This window comes from Dendropsophus ebraccatus, chromosome 10 (genome assembly GCF_027789765.1).
Source record: "Dendropsophus ebraccatus isolate aDenEbr1 chromosome 10, aDenEbr1.pat, whole genome shotgun sequence".
NCBI classification, from domain to species: Eukaryota; Metazoa; Chordata; class Amphibia; order Anura; family Hylidae; genus Dendropsophus; species Dendropsophus ebraccatus.
In genome coordinates this window covers 82,607,981-82,632,724 of record NC_091463.1, presented here as the reverse complement: position 1 = coordinate 82,632,724, position 24,744 = coordinate 82,607,981, and the positions used below count along the sequence as shown (strand labels likewise).

General features: G+C 41.7%; 1 protein-coding gene and 1 long non-coding RNA gene across 2 annotated transcripts in view; one reads left to right on the top strand and one right to left on the bottom strand.

The window, feature by feature from the left end:
• Positions 1–2,080: 2,080 nt before the first annotated feature.
• CYSLTR1 (cysteinyl leukotriene receptor 1) lies at positions 2,081–22,894 on the bottom strand. The gene is made up of 3 exons (XM_069986893.1): positions 22,786–22,894; positions 7,155–7,284; positions 2,081–3,449 (listed from the first exon to the last, which is right to left on the bottom strand). Exons 2-3 carry the CDS (start codon positions 7,173–7,175, stop codon positions 2,412–2,414), a joined length of 1,059 nt encoding a protein of 352 aa, XP_069842994.1. The 5' UTR covers positions 7,176–7,284; positions 22,786–22,894; the 3' UTR covers positions 2,081–2,411.
• The window catches only part of LOC138803062 (uncharacterized), a 34,288-nt gene continuing 23,412 nt past the window's right edge, over positions 13,869–24,744 (top strand). The window contains exons 1-2 of the long non-coding RNA XR_011364853.1: positions 13,869–14,010; positions 20,999–21,100. This is a non-coding gene — a long non-coding RNA (uncharacterized lncRNA). The remainder of the gene's footprint in view (positions 14,011–20,998; positions 21,101–24,744) is intronic.

Below are 24,744 nucleotides of genomic sequence, written 5' to 3'. Positions count from 1 at the left end.
ATACAGCTGTAGAGCACATGCACACACACACACACACACACACACACACACACACACGCACACCCCAATACAGCAATTTAATAAAAGCAAGACTGCTCTTGAATGAGAACCAAGTAGTCAAAATTGGTCAAAAATAAAAAATGAAAATATTTTGAAACCATATTCTCTTTCTACTGTATTTTTTTTATGTACGTGCTCCAGTGTGAAGACTGGTCTTGCTGTTGTGAAATTTCCTGTTTTGGGAATGGATTACGGCTTTTTGTGATATAATTATTTTTTTTTCATTTACAAAAGGAGAAAAAACAAAAACAATTATCCTTTGTTACTTATTTGATCACATTTACAGTAGTAATGGAACCAGTTACGTACGTGACAGTTGGTTGGTACTTTTCTTTTTAAATCCACTTTTTTTTTAACTTTATTTTTCAATATTTCTAAAAACATCTTGAGGCTACATTAGGACCTAAAAACTGTTCATAAGACCCCCAGCGATCATGAGAACAGGAATCCCCTATCGCCAAAGTGAATAGAGCAGCAGTGTACATGGCTCCAGTCATTCACTATGGGACTGCTAAAGATAGCCAAGTGCCATTCTTAGGACTTACATCGGACAATATTTCGGCCATTAACGATAAACGGTCTCAAACGACCTCTATTACAAATGATCTTAAATCGTTCACCCTATTACACAGGAGGATGATTGTTACTTACGGTCGTTCCTATACTCGTCCTTTCCTGGCTGATAGACCAGGGGACGACCGAACGACCTGTTATTACACCAAGCCATGCTCGAACGATTTGTGAACAATCAACGATGAATATAGGTCCTGATTCTGTAAATCAATGATTTCTCTGTCCTCGTGATCAGTGGGGGACACAAATCCAATACTTACACAGCCGAACACCTGTCCAGCACTCGGACTATAACGAGAAAGGAATAGGACAAAGTTGCCTCTGTTCCCTGTGTAGTGGTAGCACCAGGGTACTCAAGCCTTGTCTCGAATTGAGGTGAATAAAGATGAGGCTGCAGTACACCATCATGGAACAAAGCCAACTGCATCAATTATTTTATCCTGGACAACCCCTTTAACTTCCTCTACAGCACCAACAAGGGAAATTAATTATTACATGAAATTAATGGGGTGTGCAATAAATGTGTGGGCAGTAGTGATGAGCGAATACTGTTCGATCAAATAGATATTCGATCGAATAGTGAGATATTCGAATATTCGATATCCGTACGAATATCCCGCGGATATTCGATAAATATTCGATAAGCGTTTAAATCCCCCAGGTTCCAGTTTTACCCTCCAAATGGTCAAATAGATATTTTTTACTAATCGAATACTTGTTCCCATAGACTTTAATGGGATCAAATATTCGATCAAATATTCGAATATTCGCGGGATATTCATACGAACATCGAATATTCGAATATTTTACTATTCGCTCATCACTAGTGGGCAGCCCGATCCCGATATGGTCCTGTGATAGTGGCTGTAAATAGGGGACCACTTCCTACCGATTGCTCAGAAATCCTTAATGTGCGTTATAAGTTGACTCAACCAGACTATGACATTACAGTCAGTGCTATCAGATTTAGTTTGGTCCATATTTATGATTTTAAAACCTTGTTGATGTCCTTGTAAGAGCTTTAAGAACTAATTTCACAGCTAGAGAGTAGTACTGTAATTACATTGACAGATATGTGAACCAGATTTGTTTCTCAAAGCAATAAACTGAGCTTGTGTAGAACGGCCACAATATGTAAATATTTACCATGTTCTTCATTTCCATTATAAACATAAGAAATAGAACCAACAATACGAGAGACTTTCAACATTTTCTCACAGTCAATGTTTCTTTGAAGTACGTTGACGAATTCAGTGGTGCTTTACGGAGAAACATCCCATAGGAAAGGCACTGCTACTTACACCAAATGTCTCCGCCAAACACGTGTAAAACGGTGCTGTATGGTCTTACAATTGGTCCAGTGGTCAATTATAGCTACTTTGTATAGTGCAACATCTGTATGTTGTACCTGAGTAAAGGTTTATTATGGAACCTTAAAAAAAAAAAAAAAGTCAACGATGCTCTTTAGCAACAAAACATTCATTGTGGAAGTTAGTGGCGTACATTATCCACAAAAATAGCATTGAGCTTATCCATAGGGTACTAGTCTACCAAGAAATGCTTATGTTCTTCAACAAGAAGATAATCTATAGCATACATGTAGAAAAGCTTGAAGCAAAGAAGGTTCCTTCGTCTCTTGGCCAAAAACACTCCAGTCTTCTCGTGGATGACACTTTGGGCATGACCTCTAATAAATGCATGCACCACAAGCCCATCTAGCTCAGTTGCAGCATTGACATGGGTCGTCAGACCTTCCAATCTATACCTGACCATAGAACCTAACTTTCATCACTGTCTTGCTTCTCTAAATTAGCAAAGACTTCAGACTTGTCATGTAAGCTCCCGGACTTTTTCCTTCGTTTCTCCGGTACCATGCTCGAGACAGAGTGCTTCCTGAAGGTCGAGAGTCTCCTTCGAAAGTTTTCGCCAGAGAAAAAGTAGAGCATAGGGTCAAAGCAGCAATTTGCGGCTGCAAGAGCCAAGGTTATCACTACCTTCTTCTGCTCCCATAAGGTTTCTTCACTACAGTGCTTACTTTGGTGGAGGTGAATGGCTCGTTGGATATGATACGGCATAAAGCTTAGGAAGAACACAGCCATAACAATGATGATCATTCGAATGGCCTTCCTTCTTGAAGACTGCTGTTTTGTCACAGAACTCTTCAGCAATGTCCTTATGATCATGGTGTAGCACACCAATATTATGATGAAAGGAATTAGGAAGCCAATGACAAAGGAGATGTAGTTGAGAGTGAGCACCATTTTTTTTGTACCCGCAGATGGTGGCGGCTCAAAACACTTGGGAATTTTGGTTTGGGCGTCGTAATATGACCCACTCATTAGAAATGGTGAGCTTGTCAAAGTAACAAAGAGCCATATTCCTACACAAGCCCACTTTGCTCTTCTTATGGACACCAACTTTAGATTCTTAACCGGGAACACTATTGCCAGAAAGCGGGTGACGCTCATAGCTGTCAAAATGAAAATGCTGCAATACAAGTTCACGTAGAAGACAAATGAACTGATCCGACAAAGAAAATCACCAAAGTACCAGTGCCCTTTGCTGACGTAGTAGACCACTCTCAGTGGGAGGGTGCAGATGAAGAGCAGATCGGAGATGGCGAGGTTGAGCATGTAGATGTGGAAAGCTGTCCTCTGGCTGTAGGTCTTTATCAGGACAACTAAAGCAAAGATATTACCGATAAGACCGAATACTGTGAACATTGAGTAGGCAGTGGAGTAGACCTTGTTCCGGAAATCATCGATGCTGCAGGAGGCATTATAATAGGGGCTTGTAGTATTCAACAGGGCAGGCATCTAGAAAAGTAATGAAATGTCTTACAAATTGCAAGAATATAACATTTCATATCTATGTTTTACTGTTAAACATTGGATTACATCTACACGATGTAGCAACAAATGTAGAAGCTCAAACCAACTAACTAATACAGGTGCACGGAAGGTTTAAGTCCAGAAACCATCAAATACAGTGATGAGGATCCAGCACCGAATGAAGTAGAAAAAACGACATATGTTGTGAGCAAGGAGAATAGCCAAAACCCGTAAACTTTTATTTCAGTATGAAGTTCTGAATTAAGACAAAAGTTTTTTCTACTCCAATCGGTGCTGGATCATCTTTGCTGGATTGGATTACAACCGATTGAATTACCTGTTTCTACTTATCTCTGCAGAATATTGCTCTTGTAGACTACAATGGGACTACAGAAATCAATAGTCCAGGCGATTTTAAGAAACTTTGTAATTGGGTTTATTAGGCAAATATGCCATTATCTGCATTCAAAAAGACTTTCCCCAGGTCCCCTCTTCCTCCTCTCTCTCATTCACTGCTCATTATCAGGAAATCTCAACTCATTTCCCTCAGTCTAGCCCTGTGTAATCTATGAAAAGGGGAGGGGGAGGAGGGAGATTAGCCGGCAGCAGAGAGCAGAAAACAAAGGATTACACGGCCGGACCTGTGTGAAAGCCGGTTCAGAGGTCAGAGAGGTCACTGCTGACTTCAGAGGAGATAGCCCGGTAATGTAGCTGTAAATTAACTCTTTGTTGTCCTGTTTTGGTGCCTCATCTCCCCCAACCCCTCCCCTCTCCATAAGCGAACCATAAAGACAGGGGGGAGAGCTTCAAACTGCTCGTTCATGATAAAAATGTATTTTTCGGCTAATAAACCCAATTACAAAGTTTCTTAAAATCTCCTGTACTATTGATTTCTGCAAAAAAAATTATAATTAAACAACAGTGACACTTTAAGTAGGGATGGTCCAAACTTGCCGAGGTTCGGGTTCGTATGAACCCGAACGCTCGGCATCAAATTCCCGCTGTCTGCCCGCTCCGTGCAGCGGGTGGATACAGCGAGAGGACCGCCTGGAAAACTGGGATACAGCCTATGGTTATGGCTGTATCCCAGTTTTCCAGGCGGTCCTCCCGCTGTATCCACCCCCTCCACGGAGAGGGCAGACAGCGGGAATCATTTCCGAGGGTTCGGGTTCGTACAAACCCGACCCGAACCAGGTTCGGACCATCCCTAACTTTAAGGTCAGAAAGCTTGATTAATTTACACTAGGTTTTTGCATTACATTTTTTTTTTTCATTTGCAAAAAACGGATGGAAAAACATATGCATTTGCATGCACCCGTTTTGATTCGTTTTTCAATTGACTTCCATTATAAAAAAAAATGGATCAAAGCGTATCCTTTTGTTTAACGCACACAAAATAAGGTCAGCTACGTTTTTGTGTATGTTAAAAAAAAAAAAGAAGATGCGTTTTAATCCATTTTTTATATCGGAAGTCAATGGAAAAACAAATCAAAACGGATGCATGCAAAGGCGGGTGAAAAAACGTATTGCAAAAAGGTAGTGTGAACCCAGCCTTATAAGATGATAGAGGTATCAGGTAATTTTTCAGGGTCACAAATCTGGCCCTAGGACTTTACAGAAGCAACCTTTAACCATTGTTATCTGGTAACTGAATTAAAGTGAGATGTGTGATGTATTATGTGGGCTCTTTAACCCCTTTCTCACATTGGTTTAATATTAGTCTGATCCAGCTTACAGCAGCCTCTTAATTTTGTTGTGAGATCTGGGAATTATTGCCTCTTCTGCCCCCATGCTACATGTTTTTAGTAATAGTGTTTGCTTATAGAATATTTGTCCAGATAGGACCACCCATTTGAAGGAAGTTTCTGTATAAAAAAAGACACAACTTCCCTACTTTCGACAACTTACTGTCTTGAAAGTATAGTCTCTGAGATAAAAGGGGGGGGGGGGGCAGGCCAATTTTATGACCATTGCATGTGGGCAAATCTTCAATAGCTACCTGACATTACCGCAACATTGGGAAGCTATTAAACATGGCATGTGGGCCTAGTTTCACCTGTACGTGATGCTTACAACTAGCACCCTTACCCCCCCCCAGTATCTTAGAACAGGGGTGTCAAACTACAAATACACAGTGTCACGGCCAACCTTGTCGCGGGCCAACCTTGATATTTAATGAAGATTGTATGCTGTGTTTCCGGCACTTTTAGAGCAGTGTGCGGCGTTCCTGGCACTGCCTATCCTAATGTAATTGTCCCCACATGGTAGTTACCTATTATATCCCTCAAGCAGTAGGTAATTCCATAATTGTGCCCCATGTAGTAGCCCCCCTCTCAATAGTGCCCCACATACTAGCCAGGCCTTCCATTAGAGCCCCACATAGTAGCCAGTCCTAATGATAGTGACCCATATAGTAGCCAGCAAACCTAATAGTGCCCAATATAGTAGCCAGCCCCCCTGATAGTGTGCCATAGAGTAGCCAGTCCCCAATAGTGTCTTACATAGTTGCCAGCCCTCCCAATAGTGTCTGATATAGTAGCCAGCCCTTCCAATAGTGTTCAATATAGTAGCCAGTCCTCCCTATAGTATCTTATAGAGTAGCCAGCCCTCCCAATAATGTCTTATATAGTAGCCAGTCCTCTTCCATAGTCTCTTATATAGTAGCCAGCCCTCTCCCATAGTCTCTTATTCAGTAGCCAGCCCTCTCCCATAGTCTTTTATATAGTAGCCAGTCCTCCCAATAGTATCTTATAGAGTAGCCAGCCCTCCCAATAATGTCTTATATAGTAGCCAGCCCTCTCCCATAGTCTTTTATATAGTAGCCAGCCCTCTCCCATAGTCTCTTATATAGTAGCCAGCCCTCTCCCATAGTCTTTTATATAGTAGCCAGCCCTCTCCCATAGTCTCTTATATAGTAGCCAGCCCTCCCCCATAGTCTCTTATATAGTAGCCAGCCCTCTCCCATAGTCTCTTATATAGTGGCCAGCCCTCTCCCATAGTCTCTTATATAGTAGCCAGCCCTCTCCCATAGTCTCTTATATAGTAGCCAGCCCTCCAAATAGTCTCTTTATAGTAGCCAGCCCTCCCCCATAGTCTCTTATATAGTAGCCAGCCCTCCCCCATAGTCTCTTATATAGTAGCCAGCCCTCTCCCATAGTCTCTTATATAGTAGCCAGCCCTCTCCCATAGTCTCTTATATAGTAGCCAGCCCTCTCCCATAGTCTCTTATATAGTAGCCAGCCCTCTCCCAAAGTCTCTTATATAGTAGCCAGCCCTCCCAATAGTCTCTTATGTAGAAGCCAGTCCCTAAAATAGTCTCTTATATGGTAGCAAGCCCTCCCCAATAGTTTTATATAGTGGCCAGTCCTCCCCAATAGTGTCTTATACAGAAGCCAGTCCCTAAAATATTCTCCTATATAGTAGCCTGCGGCCTATAAGATTATAATATGGGCGGTCTGAGTGGCCATCTGGACCACCTATATTATAATCTGCTGCAATGTCAGGAGGGCCAGATTTAACACAGCAATGGAAAAGCATGGGGGGGCAAAAATAATGGCACCCGTGGGCCAGAGTTTGACATGACTGTCTTAGAAGGTACCCTTCCAAGATGACCACAGGGAGCAATTTTATTTTATTTTTTTTATTGTACAACCACCAGAACTGCTTATGGGTAGAAATGGCCTGATGTACCTGACTGGTGAGCTGCAGCATTGTAATCCTTATAGAAGGTGCTCTGGAATAGCTGGGAGTTCTCGTGAAGTGTATGTTCTGTTCTTCCTGGGATCTTCTTATGTCTAGACTCCCGACATGCTTGACAATCCTAAAACGAAAAGTAACATGGTTAGAATTTGTATTCTCCTTAGAGATGCACTGTGCCCAAGAGTCTAGTTTGGAAGCGTTGCCTTATTTAGTTTTTGGCTTCACATATACAAACGAAAAAACGATATTTACGGGCCTGGTATTCAATCAGACGTTCCTTTATATATGTAGGTTGCCAAAAATCTCTGCTTAAGAAATGAACTTATGTGATATCACTAAACCCAGGAAAGCCAGGAGATCAGAAACAATGTCAATCTGAGATACATGCTACCTAGAGACACATATAATAATTTCCTTTGCTTTGTTGCATCCTAAAGAAATATAGGAAGGAAGTTTGCGAATAGTTTGGATTTAAAAGCGTCCAATTGTCTTTTTTATAGTTTCCTCTGTTTTACAATAAAATCTATATATAGATAACACAGGTTTAAATCACTGAAAATAGATGATGACAATAGATTTCCTCACCTTTCCCCCTATACTGTAACCTTTTTAATGGTTGCAGAACATGCCCTACCAATCTGTCTTACTACAATATAAATGCTCCAACCACAAAAGTGACATATAAAATGAACACCAGAAATGGGATAATACTACAACAAAACCAACCAACAATAAATAAATTAAATATATCAGAAAGTCTCAACATGTTTTCCTTAAAAATTGTGGTTCATCAAAAGACCAAAAGAAGGCCCTCTAAGATATAAGATCATAGAAAAAACCCTAATTAATCTACATATTAATGACATTAAGTTTTTCCATAGAACAATTATTCTCCACACTTCAATGGTCAGATAAAACATTGTAAAATACTGGCAGCGTTCTTCATACATCTCATAAATCAGTTATTATGGGAATATTCTTAAATTCTGGGAGGAATATTCACTTTAAGATTTTTAAATAGAAGTTTTTTTTACAAATCTGTATAACTTTTTGGCACCAGTTGTTCTGAATCTTTCTTTTTCTTTTTCTGGAGAACCCCTTTAAAGCAGAAGTCCGGTGAATATTTTTATTAAAGCAGAGGATGATGGCAGGGTGGTGCTCAGTGTCCCCCTGCCATCATCCTCTCCAGCAGCCACAGCCCGCACAGCTCTGGGAGTCGGGTCGTGACATCACCATTTTATCCAGGATGTGACATCACCATGTTATCCAGGAAGTGACATCACCATGTTATCCAGGAAGTGACATCACCATTTTATCCAGGAGGTGACATCACCATGCTATCCAGGAAGTGAAGCTTTGATGCAGTAGTGAGTGCAGGAAAAAAAAAACTTTATAAGCATTTCCCGTAATAAGTGTATATTGGTGATTTGTATAACTTTTGGGAGGGCAATACAATACTTTAATAAAAAAATTTGCCGGACTTCTCCTTTAACCCCTAGATGACCCTGGGCGTACCTGTACCAGCGGTCCCGGGTGCCGCTTGTCCGCTAATTAAGTATTCAGATGCAGCTGTCAAAGTTGACAGCTGCATCTGAATACTACGTTCCTGGACCTGTCGATCCGGATACAGCCTGACCATACATTAGCTACCGAGTGTTTAGGAAAGAGACAGCCACAAACACCCTGCTACACTGGGAAAGCTGTCATCCTACCCCCCTCAAAAGAGGGATACCGACAGGTCAGTATCTCAGAGTAAGGCGCAATTGCTTGAGTCTGGGGGACTTCAAAGCACAGGCCAATGTAATAAGTATTTCGTACTGGACCGCATGGAAATCCACGGCCGTGAGTTTCAACATTTCTGTCCTCAAACAATGGTCTTGTTCATTTTTCACGGCGCCGTATACGATCCGGCCGTAAGCTCATACGTAGTGTGCATTGTGTGGGCGTATATCGTATACTTCCAAGCGAACGCATCAACCTCAAAACTATGTGCGTATATTCACGGTTCGCACTACGGACGGATTCATACGCAGTGTGAACATAGCCTTAGGTGGTATGGGTGCAAGGTAGCTTCTTGTGAGTCTGTCTTTTAGGCGTCTACCTTTCCTGTATGTTACGCTGGGTTTCTCCGTAATGATGGTGGCTAAGTCTGGGTCCTTGGTGAGTATATGCCAGTACCTAGCAATGATGTTTCTGACTTCTGTGGAGTGTCCGTCAAATGTCCCAATGATTCTACTGGTACTCTCCCCTGTGTCTCTATTCTTGGGGACAAGTAATTCCTGTCTGTCTGTGGTCAATGCCCTTTGGTAGGCCTGTCTAAGGGTTTTGTTGGGGTACCCTGTTTTGCCCCCCAAGGGGAATAACCCTAACCCCAGGGGGGAATAACCCTAACCCCAGGGGGAATAACCCTAACCCCAGGGGGGCTTCTAGTATAAGTGAAAAAAAGGTGTTATTAATAAAAAGCCCCCTCCCCTAATAAAAGTGTGAATCACCCCCCTTTTCCCATGTTAAAAAAATAAATAAATAAACATATTTGGTATCGCCGCGCACGTAATATTAATTAATCACATTCCTGATCTCGCACGGTAAATGGCGTAAGGGAAAAAAAATCCCAAAGTGCAAAATTGCACATTTTTGGTCGCATCAAATCCAGAAAAATTGTAATAAAAAGTGATCAAAAAGTTGTATATGCGCAATCAAGGTACCGATAGAGAGAACGCATCATGGCGCAAAAAATGACATCTCGCACAGACCCATAGACCAAAGGATAAAAGCGCTATAAGCCTGGGAATGGAGCGATTTTAAGGAACGTATATTTGTTAACAACGGTTTGAATTTTTTACAGGCCATCAGATACAATAAAAGTTATATGTTACATGTTACATATCGTTGTAATCGTAACAACTTGAGGAACATATATAACAAGTCAGTTTTACCCCAGGGCGAACGGCGTAAAAACTAAAACCCTCCAAATAAAAATTTTTTTTTTTTTTTTCAATTTCACCACATATTTAATTTTTTCCTGCTTTTGCAGTGTACTTTACGAACAAATTCAGCCTGTCATTGTAAAGTACAATTAGTGGCCTAAAAAATAAGGGCTCATGTGGGTTTTTAGGTGAAAAATAAAAATTGGCCCGGTCCTCTAAGGGTTAAATAAAGTGCATGACATAACTCTTAATGTCATAAATATAGATCCTTAGCTGCTTAACTGTCCCACTTGTTATTATGTCAATAACTATCACTATGATGATAATGATAGTTACACTTTCTCATGGGAATCGCTGTTTCTTCTAGTACCTACAACTTTTAGGCTGGGTTCACACGACGTATATTTCAGTCAGTATATTTCAGTCAGTATTGCAACCAAAACCAGTAGTGGATTAAAAACACAGAAAGGATCTGATCACACAATGGTGAAATTGAGTGGATGGCCGCCATATAATGGCAAATATTTGCTGTTATTTTAGAACAACGGCTGTTATATTGAAATAATGGCCGTTATTTACTGTTATATGGCGGCCATCCACTCAATTTCACCATTGTGTGAACAGAGCCTTTCTGTGTTTTCAATCCACTCCTGGTTTTGGTTGCAATATGAGGACCACAATACTGACTGATATACTGTATACGTAGTGTGAACCCAGCCTAAAACATATTTTTTTTCTAACTTGTTCACTTTAATGAACCTCTGATTCCTTACCCAGTATTCACTATGCTATTTATGATACAGCCTATGTGTTACGCAGGTCACTGCATCTGACGTTATGTAAATGTGTCCTGGGACTCAGTGATTGATGAAAAGGGATCAGGACGGAGCGAAACACATTCCATGTTACTGCATAGTTATGTGCGTACAAAAGCAAAAGGAACGTCCGCTGCTCGGATTCCTTCCTCACATTGTGACACAGGGATTTCTCCTGCCTCGTTGGTATTTCTACATATGTAACATTAAGAACACGATTTCCTTTACTTTTAGAAATTTACAAATCCTTCCTCCTCTCAGAAGTGTTTGAATAAATTGACAACTGGGCGTTATCAATCCCCCCCTATAGTTGGATAATATCAGCACTGATTGAACAATGTCACACTGTGTAAGGAGCCACTAAATCCAGTAACACCCAGTTTTATTTAGGAATAAAAGAGAAATGATAATCATTTATTAAGACAGACCTGTAACGCTGCACTGTACATGTACAGCCCACAAGGAGTGGAGCGATATACAATGAGCCTATGTGTGTCATACTTGGTGAGTATGGGCTTCTACCTGCAGTCAGCACTCACCGCTAATGACTGATATGAGTGATCACGCTGATGTCGGTCATTTAACCACTATGCATAATTTATTTACTATTGCCAATTTATAAGCCATTCTGTGACCCGGCCGTTTATACCTCCTTCAACCATCTCCAGGGCTGCAAAAAAAAGGTCCGTGGAGCCTCAGCCTTCTCTGGGGGGATATCTGGCCAAGGTGTGCCTCCCAGTGGGGAGTTCACCAAACCACCCTGATAGGTAACCCCTTAAGTCCCACTCGGTTGCAAGAATTGGAACATAAATACGGAAATACCAGGGTGGCCCCTTTTGCGTCAGAGTCTAACTCTGTGGCGAGTATTGCGACATGACAAGGGTACCAAGGTTAGCCATCCATCCACAGACAGCTGTTTCAGGGTATTTGCCCCTCGTCAGTGTGGAGCAGGATTCTGGCTACCAGGGGCAATGAAAAATCAGCCAACAAAACACACCAATCACTGAACTCAAGGAGATCAGCAGCCAAAAAATTCAATGGAGTACTCACTCAAGAGTCTCCACTGAGAATGGACTTAATGGATCGAGCCTCCTTACCCTGTTTTTTTCCTACGTTATGATCTGTGACCACAAAAGTTAGGTCTGTTAGGATATGTAGCTCTGTATCTCTGAGACAGGACGTGATGTCATTTCATTGACACATTCAAATAGGAGGACATGATGCCTGCAATCCTATTACATGATATTTTGTAATTGGTGGGGGATGGTAATGTTTATCATGGCTTCAAGTGTTAGTTGTCATATTTATCTGCCTTTATTTGGACATAGATCCTTATTACTTCTGCAGCCAGTGCATCTGAACATTGTCATTACCGTTTTCTTACGATAAAGTTGACATTTCCTGTATAAGCTTTAGATGTTTTGACACCTAATGTACTTAGTATATTCTATATATCACTCTTAAGTCAAATAAACTCTAAGCACAATGTACAGTACACCCACTTAAAGTATGTCCAGATTATGAAACACTGCAAGGACCTAAGGTACCATGTAAAGACTTCCTCTAGCCGCACTGCAGGAACTGTATGTGACTCTAGACAGGCTTTGCTCTCGGTTCTAATGCGTACATGCCTAGGAATGCTTCTCTCTCCGCATACTAGCTTCCATTTCTGCCCCCACCCTTTCCCTTCATTCCTAAAAAACTGCTTTCTGGGAAAAAATTTACTTTTGTTCTATGTATCGGACCCCGCCAGCTCTGTTATGAATAGAGCCCTGTGTCGGCACGTGACCTGCATCCCAATTCATTCCTATGAAGCGACGGAAAGAGCCGAGAACGTTAGAAGAGCGCTGTACTCTGCTCTTTCTGTTGCTCCATAGGAATGAATACAGCCGCAGGTTGTGCGCCGACCCAGGGCTCTATTCATAACAGAACCAAGGGGGGTCCAATACAGAGATTGCCAGTGGGGTTCAGGGGTCAGACTTCCCCCTTCCCCATGATCTCCTGTTTTGAAAAGTTAATTTGTCCCTGAATACCCCATTAAATCTATCTTGAAATGAATCACCTCACTGAGGGATCAGATTACAGCTGCTTATACAAGTCTATGGAAAAAGGGGTAAAAAAAAAAGAAAGAGCTTGGGAGAAGTAAAAGCAGAGAGACATGGTTACAGGTTGATGTTTTTTTCATAACTCCAATTTTTGATGCACAGCTTATATTGTTCTGTCCTACCATGTCTTATTTGCTGCTGCTTCTAAAAGTCCTTTCATACATGAAGATTTGTCGGGCCAGGAGGGCCGCAAACGAGCGCTGGTCAGTGAGATTGGCGCTCGTTTACAGTGCCTTTACACAACATGATTCGGCATCCTGTTCCTCCAGCTCTCCCGTTCAGCCGATGTATCTTCAGGCCCCACCTACTCCAGCTGTCAATCATTCTGGAAGAGGCGGGGCCTGAAGACACAGTGGATGGGCGAGAAAGTCGGAGAAGAGGATGGTGGATCACAAGCAGGATCAGGGAGCAGGATCTCCTCTATGAGAAACATATAGACAAAGACTTACACAAGGTTCTCCAAAGAAAGACTAAGACAATGGCTGTTTGTCTGATTTATGAAAGTAAAATCCACGATATCAATACCCCGGTGTAGAGAGCTAAGTCAGAAAGTAGATGGACAGTATATACGGTATTTGGCTGGTTTTTGAACCTGACTGATAAGATACAGCAGAAGAGGGACTGGACAAAGTCAAACGTTCCTTGTACAAAGTGATATAAACAGAGGACTCTCAGCCCTCATTATCTTGTATCATTGCAGCCGAGGAAATAAGCGCCCTCCAACAACTTCATCATTTATTAGGTGCTAAAATGATTAGGAAGAATTATGGCTTCGCTTTACTTTATTACATGAGATATAACCATGCGGCGTCTGACTCAGCTTCAGGGCTTTTTTTCCTTTATAGGAAGTTTGTTGTCAGTAAAAAAAAGTTTTGTAATATACATGGCGGCGAGTGAAGAATATCTTGCAAAAGAAAGTGGTCACAAGCCTAAAGCCCTGATTACACGGAGCGACTGGAGGAGCTGCCGACGCTCGTTTACTCCCTGCGCCAGTGAGCAGGTGAGTCTGGGGGCGGTCACGGGGAGCTGCAGGGGGGCTGCCCTGGTGATCCCTAGATTGTCCAGGCAGCCCATAGCAGATAGCAGCGGTCTGCTGCCTCTGCTCCTATTCCACACAAGGCGCCGAGGATGAAGGTATGTCTCGTTCAGTTTTAAAGGGAGCTAGCAGGAGATAAGGTTTGTCTAACCTGCTGATCATTCCCCTTTAACATTGTAAAGTGTAATTTATAAAGCTAAAAAATGTTGGGCTTTCCTACACACACTGAGGTTAGGACGCGTGCAACAGAATTATTAAGATATAAATCTTTAATTCTATGAAGGATCAGCAGTTTTATTGTGTATTCTGGAACTGATCTATAAAGGTTATTAAGGCGCAAAATAAAGCAGCGCACCCATGAAATGCATCGTTCTCTATGTAGGACAGCATTATATTCACTATATAGGACAGCATTGTATATTCTCTATATAGGACAGCATTGTATATTCCCTATATAGGACAGCATTATACTCACTATATAGGACAGCATTGTATATTCTCTTTATAGAACAGCATTGTATATTCCCTATATAGGACAGCATTATACTCACTATATAGAACAGCATTGTATATTCTCTATATAGGACAGCATTGTATATTCTCTATATAGGACAGCATTGTATATTCTCTATATAGGACAGCATTGTATATTCTCTATATAGGACAGCATTGTATATTCTCTATATAGGACAGCATTGTATATTCTCTATATACTAAACATACCACCCTGCACCTACCTTCCTGGCTCCAGCGCAGGGGTCCGATGTCTCCTGCTCTGATTCCCGGTTCCCCGGCTGGTTCCTGGTCTAAGCAGGAACCAGGGACATGAAGTGTCAGGATCGCTCAGCCAGTCAGCGGCCGATGCGGGAGCCCACTACGGCCGTTGACTGGCTAAGCGGAAATGACATGTCACAACCCAGGCTTCCACTGAGACCAAGAAGTGGCCGGGGGACTTGGAGGTAGGGAGGTAGGTGCATGTTATGTTCAGCCACCTCCTTCCCCACTCCTTTGAAAACAATGTCCGACCCCGTCCAGACTCCCCTTTCTTACCTCTGCATTCGCTACCTATAGACATAGCTGCATGAGGGCTTGTTTTTGTGGGACAGGTTGTATCTATGAACATTGTAAAGTATTAAATTACATTAAAATATTAAGGTGGATGGGACTGGATAAAAAAATTGTATTCTATTTCGATTTTTGATTTTTTTACAACTTTTTAAGTGTCCATAGAGGACTTTTATATACAATTATTTGATTGCTTATACAGCTTGATGTGATTCAATTACCCTACATTGATCTATAAAATTTGTAGAGTTTACATGGGAGCCATAGAGAACTTTAGAAAGGCTTCCAGTTGCCATGTTAACCAATTGGCACCCCAGAGATGAAAGCTATAGCAGGGTGGGCACCTGTCAGACAACAATCTAAATGCCATGATCGCTGTTGATTACAGCATTTAGGGGGTGCAATGACCGTCATCCAGGAGATCGCTGATGTCGGTCATTATCAGGTTTCCTGCAGTAAGCCTATTCCATTAGAAAAAAGGTCTGCAGTAGTAGACACCATCTCGGGCAACCCCCTATAACTAAGCAATATACAAATCCTAAATGTTAAAGTAGATTTGTAATGTTCATCAGATGTGCAAAAATTAGTCCAAAGTCAACCCGCTGTGTGGTCTAACTTCTGCAAAAGACCAGAGATCCCATGACCATTGTGTACAAAAGCTTCATACATGCTTGATACTACTGCTGTTCATGAGGATTGCCAACCCTCCTCCTACACATCTGGTTATCGGACCTCTGAAGTCTGAAGTTTCCTCTTTGTACGATTCTTTAGATTTCTATGATGGATAAAGTCCTGGTGAAATGTTGATTCTGGTCCTAACAAAATCAGTCTATATCTCATTATTGGCTAAATGAACATTGTTTGTTGTAACATAGATTGTAACATTGTTTGCTGAACACAGATTGTTGTAACACACTGAGGTGTTCAGTGTTCATGTTTTTTTAACCCCTTCAAGACAGAGCCCTTTGATGCACAAAAGTGCAGGTCAAATTAATGCAATGTTCCTCCCCGCCTTCTAAGAGCCATAGCGCTTTTATTTTTCCACCTACAGAGCTGGTTGCGGTGTAAGATCTCTAGTTTTTATTAATATCATATTGATGTAACAGAAAAATTTTGATCGCTTTTTATGAATTTTTTTGTGATATATAAATTTAATAAAATCAGCAATCCTGGTGCGTTTTTTAGTTTTTTCCGTTTACAACCGTGCGGGAACAATAATGTTCCATTTTAATAGATCGGACAATTCCGCACGCTACAATATGTATTATGTTTATTTATTTATATTTTTATTTTTATAATGGGCAAGGGGGTCTTTTAAACTTTTATTGGGAGGGAGTTTACAAGGTTTTTTTTGAAAATACATTTATAACACTTTTTTTTACACTTTTTTTAATACTTTTTTTCACTGTAAAACATGCAATCATTAGATTGCATATACTGATCTATGCTATGCCATAGCATAGCATAGATCAGTGTTATCGGCGATCTATGTATAGAGCATGCCTAAAAGCAGGACGGAGGTAAGAAGCTTGCCCCCGCCTGTCGGCAGATGAAATCACTCAGTGACAGATGCTTGATCTGTCACTGAGCACCTTAAATGCCGTGATTGCTGTAGATTGCGGCGTTTAAGGAGTTAATGAGAGTCGGCTGCGGGATCACAGCCGACTCTCATTACCTGTCCTGCGGCCCCGGACTTAGTGATGCAAGCCGCAGCGCTCCCTCTGCAGCGCTCCCGCTCAGATCAAGAACCCTGTCAGTCAGGAACGTATATATAAATGTTACTGACGTGAAGGGGTTAAATAAACCCTTTTAGTAGGTTTATGCTGTCCTGTCTCAGGGTGGTATAAACTAGTGACAGAGAAGCTAAACAGAATGATGTATCACTTAGATTGTCCTGTGCAGCTGTTCCAGAGATATCCTGCTGAATAACATGGACAGTAAGTAAGTAAGTGCATGAGCCCAGTAGTCCTGGATATTCATGAGTAGCAGAAAACTCCACCCACCAGCTGCTGATCCATGCTGTGTATAGACAGTCAACTGTCAGTCAGCAGCTGGAGGGCGGGGGGAGGGGTGTGGCAAGAATCCTATTCTCCTGCATATTAGGAGAACGGCTGAACAGAGTGATGTAAGTAATACAAAGACAGCACCACAGCCTAAACCCTAATGATGTCAGCGATAGATCAGACTACTAATAAAAAATATACCTTACAGACAGCATTGGAGATAAGATGTAGCAAGGAAACATCCCCCCCACCTATGATACAATAACTGTATACTCCCTTATTGTGCATTGCTGCTGGAGCCGTTTCAACAATTCCTTTGAATTTGAAGGAGTTATCAGAGCTGAGATGTATAGGAAATAGGAGCCGTATACTGTGCTTCTGGTGACCGCTGTCCTTACAGGAAACAATCGCAAGCATCACAAAGAAACTAATTATAACCTTAGAACATCCGCCCCACAGTATGCGGCTGTGCTTCCATGTATAAAGTTACCTTACATTTGCTGGGATATTGTGTGTTGCATTTTGGGATCTGCCAAGAAGCATCTAACTTCCATAAGAAACACTAAATAAGTTTTAGTTTTTAATCCATAATGTCGCAAACTATCAAAATATCCCAAAACCATAGTGATGCAAATGAAAAAAAATTACAGTGAAGACTCTTTACAGGGGAATTTACTAAAACAGATGTTTAGTGCAAACTAAGGGGGAGATTTATCAAACAGGGTGCAAAGTGAAACTGGCTCAGTTGCCCCTAGCAACCAATCAGATTCCACCTTTCATTCCTCACAGACTCTTTGGAAAATAGAAGGTGGAATCTGAATGGTTGCTAGGGGCAACTGGGCCAGTTTCACTTTACACCATGTTTGATAAATCTCCCCCTTCAAGTCTCCAAATGCACTGGATTTAACTAGTGGGTCATGTTTCTGATACATCTGGTTCATGTCTAGTCTATAATATCACAATAATAAAAAAAAAATTATAATAATAATAACACCACCACCATATAGTATGAATACATATTAAAACTTTGCATGGATTGACTGGTAAATTATTCCAAAGTTCTGATGGACATCTCTATCAGGACAACCCTGGGCAGTCACCCTCTAGGTTACAATTTAATGTTCTGTGGTTTCCGTACGCTGTGCTATGATTTCATTCCTGAACACTGACCAGAGCTCCCTGGGAATGTGACGTGGGGTTCATCCATGGAGACACATACTGTACATACAGTAAAGCCGTGACATACCAGTATGAATGTGAGGAATGTGGATGAGAATTTCCCTTGATGTCATTGCCCTGGTCTTCCTTTCTCAGTATATTAGTATGGCATGTATAGAAGAAGCTGTTAATTCAACCCTTTAAAGTAAACACATTCATCTAATGGATTCCAGACGAAGATGACTCCAGAGATGGCAACGGTTTGGTATTCTGCCAAGTCTCCATGCCCCTACTTCACCTCAACGTCATGCCAGCCCTGTGCTAAAATCCCCCATCATGTCAGACCAACTGGTTGTTAGGGCGATGCTGCCGGACAAAGAGTAATGGTGCGTTTACACAGAGAGATTTATCTGACAGATTTTTGAAGCCAAAGCCAGGAACAGACTATAAACAGGGTGCAGGTCATAAAGGAAAGACTGAGATTCCCTGTCTTTTCAAGTCCATTCCTGACTTTGGCTTCCAAAATTGGTCAGATAAATCTGCCTGTGTAAACGCACCATTATAGTATTTGATAGCGTATCCATAGCAACCTGTCTGTCCAAAATCACTGGAAAGCAAAGCCGTGCCATTCCGCATTTAAGTTTAGGATGAATGATGGCCGCTTACACCCCCCTTTGGGTGTGGCTATTATTTATGGTCCATTGAATTGAAAGGACAGCCCTAAAAATTATGTGTGTGAACTGCATAGAGTAACAGATGTCATTGCCAAGACGTCCGCAATTAAAGGGCATTCAATAAGTAAAATCCACCAGGTCAAAAGATGTCTGGTATTCAATACACTATGGGGGACATTTACTATTGTTGCGCCCCTGGTATACACCAGAGAGAAGACACTGATTTGCCCCTTCTTCCTGGCATACGCCATCCGTATCCTCAGCTCACCTGATGGGCAAAGCAAGGTGTGGCCTCCTCCTGCACTTGATTTATCATGATTTATACCTGCCCCAGGAGCACATCATGTCAGAAATCTACACCTGCTCAGGAGCAGGTGTAGACCTCTGCACCCACCATACAGTGGGGCAATTGGGGGCAGGGCCTAACTTCATAAATTCCCCCAAATTATTTTAGTGACCATCTTTTTTTTTTTTATATATAGTGTGAACATAGCCTTAAACCGATTTTTCTAAAATGATCTCATTGGTTCAACTTTGTTTAAATATATGTAAAACATCCCATGCAGTGAGATATTAAGTGAGACATCAGGTGAGTTTCATGCACTCAGCACTTCTTCCAGACGGAAAAAAGGGTTATTTGGGGTAATGCAACTTGGCTGTGTTCACTTCAGTAGAAGTGAGCTGTAATACCATACACAAACTGAGGACAGGTGTGGCGCTATGTTTTTCTAATCCTGGACAACCCCTTTAACATATGTCCTGTTTCTTACATAATGCCACCATATTCAGTATGATGTAGATTAGTCCTCATTAAGACTCACAATCTAATTTCCTGATCCTAAACAAACACACATGCCGAATCCCTACTACTTCCGATGGCTGAAGAAGTAGGATGGAGCCTTAGGGATACAGCCTATGGCCTAAGGATTCCTAGGGCGGCATCCAACTTCTTCAGCCACCAGGAGTCAAATGCTCAGCATTCAGGATCGAGCGAACCGGAGCTTACTGTAATTTTGTTCATCTCTAGTGCTGATCACAGAGACATTGTGCTGTTCATACTTTACTGACTTTTACTAATATAATAATGAACAATGCATTAGATCCACCTGACGGTTAAAGGATTGCCGCTGAAGTTACTAAGAATCACTAGAAATAGCAATGAGGTCAGATGTCACCTCTGAGCTTCCATAGAACATGCAGAATTATCACGAAACACTTGGGCATGGTCCAGTTTTTCGACATATTTTCATCATGTTAAGTTTCTTCTTTTAGCATATATTTAGATTGTGTAGAGTGAACCCTGCTGTGCAGCACGAATGGAGTTCTGTGGTTTGATACAACACCTATAGAACATATAGGGGGAGATTTATCAAACATGGTGTAAAGTGAAACTGGCTCTGTTGCCCCTAGCAACCAATCAGATTCCATCTTTCATTTTCCAAAGAGTTTGTGAGGAATGAAAGGTGGAATCTGATTGGTTGCTAGGGGCAACTGAGCCAGTTTCACTTTACACCATGTTTGATAAATCTCCCCCATAGTGCTCATGTATCCTAATGCACAATACTAAAAATGAGCTTGTTAGGGACAGTATAGATCATGAGGGAAGGATTCTTAATATGATACCTTAAAACATTTCAAATAGTCAACAAAGGGTATAGCTGGAGGGAGTAATAGCGGCACATGCTGAGTGCCTAGGAGAACTGCAATCATTTTGCCTTGGACTAGGGCAGGGGTCCAAGCATGATGGGAACTGTAGTCTTGTAAGAGCTGGAGGGCCTGAGTTTGACACCTATGGACTGAGGTATTTATATACAGGGCTAGGGCAGCAAACTGAACCTTGACCTCAGTTTAAAGGAAGCAATTGCTCCCACTTCTAGTAATACAAAATATGGAAGAATCCCAAATAATGATTAAAAAAAACCTTCTGAATGTGCTCAGGGTGTCAGGACAAAAAAAAAGGGAATACTGTACTCACCTGCCCCGGTCCCCCACTGATGCCACCCTGACACTGCAGATTCTGCTTCTTATAGTTTCCTGTTCTGTTTCCTGCAGGAAATACCTTTTCAGCCAATCACTGGTGGAAGCAATGACCCACCACAGCCATTTCCTGCAGGTGAGGACAGAGACTGGCACCAGTAAGGGGAGAGGAAGCAGGTGAGTACATGTTCTTGCCACACCAAGGTACAGTATCCCATTATTTCTCTAGACTTCCCCTCTAATTTGCATTCATTTTTGTTTTTCCATATGCACCAATGTTTTTGATACAATAATGATAATGGACAAGGTACTTCTGCAGTTAGCCATCAGAATGGCGCTTTTCTAGGAAGAATATTTAACAAGGATGGAGGCTGACAAAAAGGACTGTTCTATCAAAGATAAGATTTAGGGACATGGTTACACAGTAATTTGTGTCCTATATATTGGATATGTCCTTAAATCTTCTATAGGTCACCATACTCAACTATAAGTATCTATAATGTATCAGATGCATATACATAACATTCCTTAGCAAACCTATTCAGTAGTTGTTTTTTTTTTATTGTAGAAGTGGGGTAGAAACAACGGCAATGGGAACAGAAACAACGTCCAACATGCTGCCCACATGCCCCAGGGGCATGTAAATCCATAAGCCTCCTGTAGCCACAGTAACCAGGTTTAAAATAGTCACATGCGTCACCATATTAAGAGTTTTCATTGATTAGGGTCAGACTGGGATCAATAAGGAAAACAAGTTGAGAGTGTGTGCTTAGTGAATGAGACGGCCACTTAATGTAACTCTATGGGGCTTTCTTGCTCACACAGACACGTGTCTCTCCTTGTTTGTTCTCCTTATTGGTCACGGTCTGTCCAAAAAAATTTTTGGTGACATGTACAGTATGTTCCAAGGGTACGTTCACAAGCTTTGATGCAGAAACACAGCATTATCTGCAGCAAATCTACAGCTTGTGTACAGGCTGGGATCACACTACGTTTTTGCAATCCTTTTTTTCATCTTTTTTTTTGCAAAAAACAGATGAAATAAACCGATGCAATTGACTTCCATTTTTTTTAACGGACACAAAAATGAGGTTGAGTATGTTTTTGTGTACGTTAAAAAAAATTGATCCGTTTTGATCTGTTTTTTTTTTTTTTTTTTACAATGGAAAAACGGATCAAAATGGATGCACAGAATTGCATCTGTTTTTTGAAAAAAACGGATTGCAAAAAAGTAGTGTGAATCCAACCTTAGGCTTTGTTCACACAACGTGAACACCCGGACGTTCCGTGACCCCGAAACACAGTGACCCCGGCGCATCAGCGCGCGCCCGAATCAGAGCTTCCCATAGCCCACAGTGAAGCAACCGGCTGGAGCCGCTTGCTTCACTGTGTGAACTGACAGGTTTTTCTGCGCCAGAATTCACTGAATTCCGGCTGCAGAAAACTGACATGTCAGTTTTTTCCGGCGCCGCATGGGATCCTGGAGCGCATACAATGTGTGTACGCTCCGGCGGGGATCCCATTGAAAATAAGGCTATGTTCCACCCCTTAAACTACAGTAGTTTTACGTAGTGTGAACATAGCCTTAGGCTGGGATCGCTCGTAGTATTTTGGGCAGTCATGAGTGGGTCCAAAACACAAAAAAAGGGCAAACTTTTCCATTATAGTTTTTATCAGTGTCAATTCCACTAAAAATACTGTGCAAATACAGAACCCTGTGTAAAGCTCCACCTAAGTATCACACTATAACACATGTCATCAATGCAAACAATAATAAAAGGGCGGCACAGGGGAGATCACATTGCTTATTGCAGTCAACAAGCTTTGACCCCCTCTTCTTCTGGATAATCACATTGACTTACCTATCGGATTGGTGCAGTACGGCTCCTAATATGGTCACAGCTTAGCAGAGACTGCAGGAGAGAAATGCTGAATGAGAAGTGGAAGTTACACAAGCAGACACCAACATCTGTGCTGAGCAGGAGAGAAGTGATGTGAGCTACCAGGGCTGGAGACTAAATATTGTGCCTCCCCCTATAACACACCCACAAGATCACTGGAAATTGCACTTACAGTAGAAGCCCGGTAATCTGGAGCCAATAAGCTCTTACTCTTAAAGGAAAAGTACGCATGATATGGAACGTATCTGTATTAGTGATGAGTGAATACTATTCGATTGAATAGGTATTCGATCGAATAGTACGCTATTCGAGCTATTTAAATGCGTTCGAATATTTGAAAGCCAACGCAGTAAAAGGCTGTTCACCAGGGAGAGAAAGCTTTTAGGTGAAGTTAGGTAGGAAGAGACCCCCAAAAGCCCTTGTTAGGGCTGAAAGTATAAAACCCAGAGATTTAGAAGCTGTGAGACAGGCAGTGTGTTTAGACGTCTAGTGATACTGTAGGCTATGTTCACACTACGTAAAAGTACATCCGTTGTTGCCATTGGCAACAATGGCCATACTTTATGCAGTGTGGAACATTGCCTACATTTCTATGGGATCCCGGACGGAGTGTATACACATCGTAGACATACACATAGACATGTCAGTTTTCTGAGGCTGCAATTCAATGAATTGCGGCCATAGGAAACCCTGTCAGTTCACACAATGAAGCGAGCGGCTCCGGCCGCTTGCTTCATTGTGTGCTGTGGGAGGTTCTGATGCGGGCACGCGTTGATGCGCACGCATCAGAACCCTGCGGCCGGAAAGATTATCCGGATGATCCGGGCAGAGACCGGCTGTTCCGTGACACGGCCGGGTCACGGAACAGCTGGTCTCTTCTGGTCTGAACATGGCCGTATACTGTAAGTGCGGGATAATAGCTGTTATATTGCTGCTACTGATTTGCGTAGTCTGCGTCCTGTAAAGGCGTTGACCAGCTCTTTAATTTTATTGTGTTAAAAAAACAACTATATATCTGGTATACAGCTGTATACTGTGATTGCGGGATAATACCTGTTATCTTGCTACTGCTGATTTGTAGTTATCCTTAATTTTCGTTATTACGTATTTTACACTGCACCTGACCTGATACGTACACAAGTGTGTACTTCTAGATGGAAATTTACGGTTCTACTTTACGTTCATAATTTGTTCGTGAATCTTCGGCTTACACTTGGTAAAATTGGGATGTTGGCTCATCACTAGTGTTAGATGCAGCCAGGCATGCTTCCCCTGCTGTCCTATATGCATTCGAGAGGTGTTGGCATTATTTTCTGAGGTGTCATTGGGCACTTGGTGACCTCCTGGTGGTTAAATATTGATTTCCAGGTCCAGAGTATTTTTCTCCCATAGACTATAATGGGATTCGATATTTGTTCGAATATATAAATATCGGGACCTATTTGAATCAAATTTCGAATTATCGAATATTTCACTATTCGCTCATCTCTAATCTGTATCTGTTTCCCATATATGCATAAAGCGAATGATAATAGGTTATTTATAAATATATGGTAAAAATGCCTAAATATTAGTAAAACATACCGATGTAGCAGATTGTGAATACAGAGTTGCTTTAAAGGAGAGGCCCCCCCAAAGAAAAAAATGTCAGGCAAGTAGGTGGATGCAGTAACGTATAAAGAAAAAAGTATACTTACCCATCCCTGTGCCTCTACATCGTTTGACTTCGCGCTTGACTTACTCATGCCAGCCTCCAGTGTGCTGCAGCTCCTCCAGCTGCAATGTTACGTACCCCACTGATGGATAGCCTGCTCAGCCAATCAGTGACTGGGATGGGACACCTTTGCAGTTACTGACTGGCTAAGTGGGCTTTCCATCAGTGGGGTACTTGACATTGCAGCTGGAGGAGTCGAGTATGTG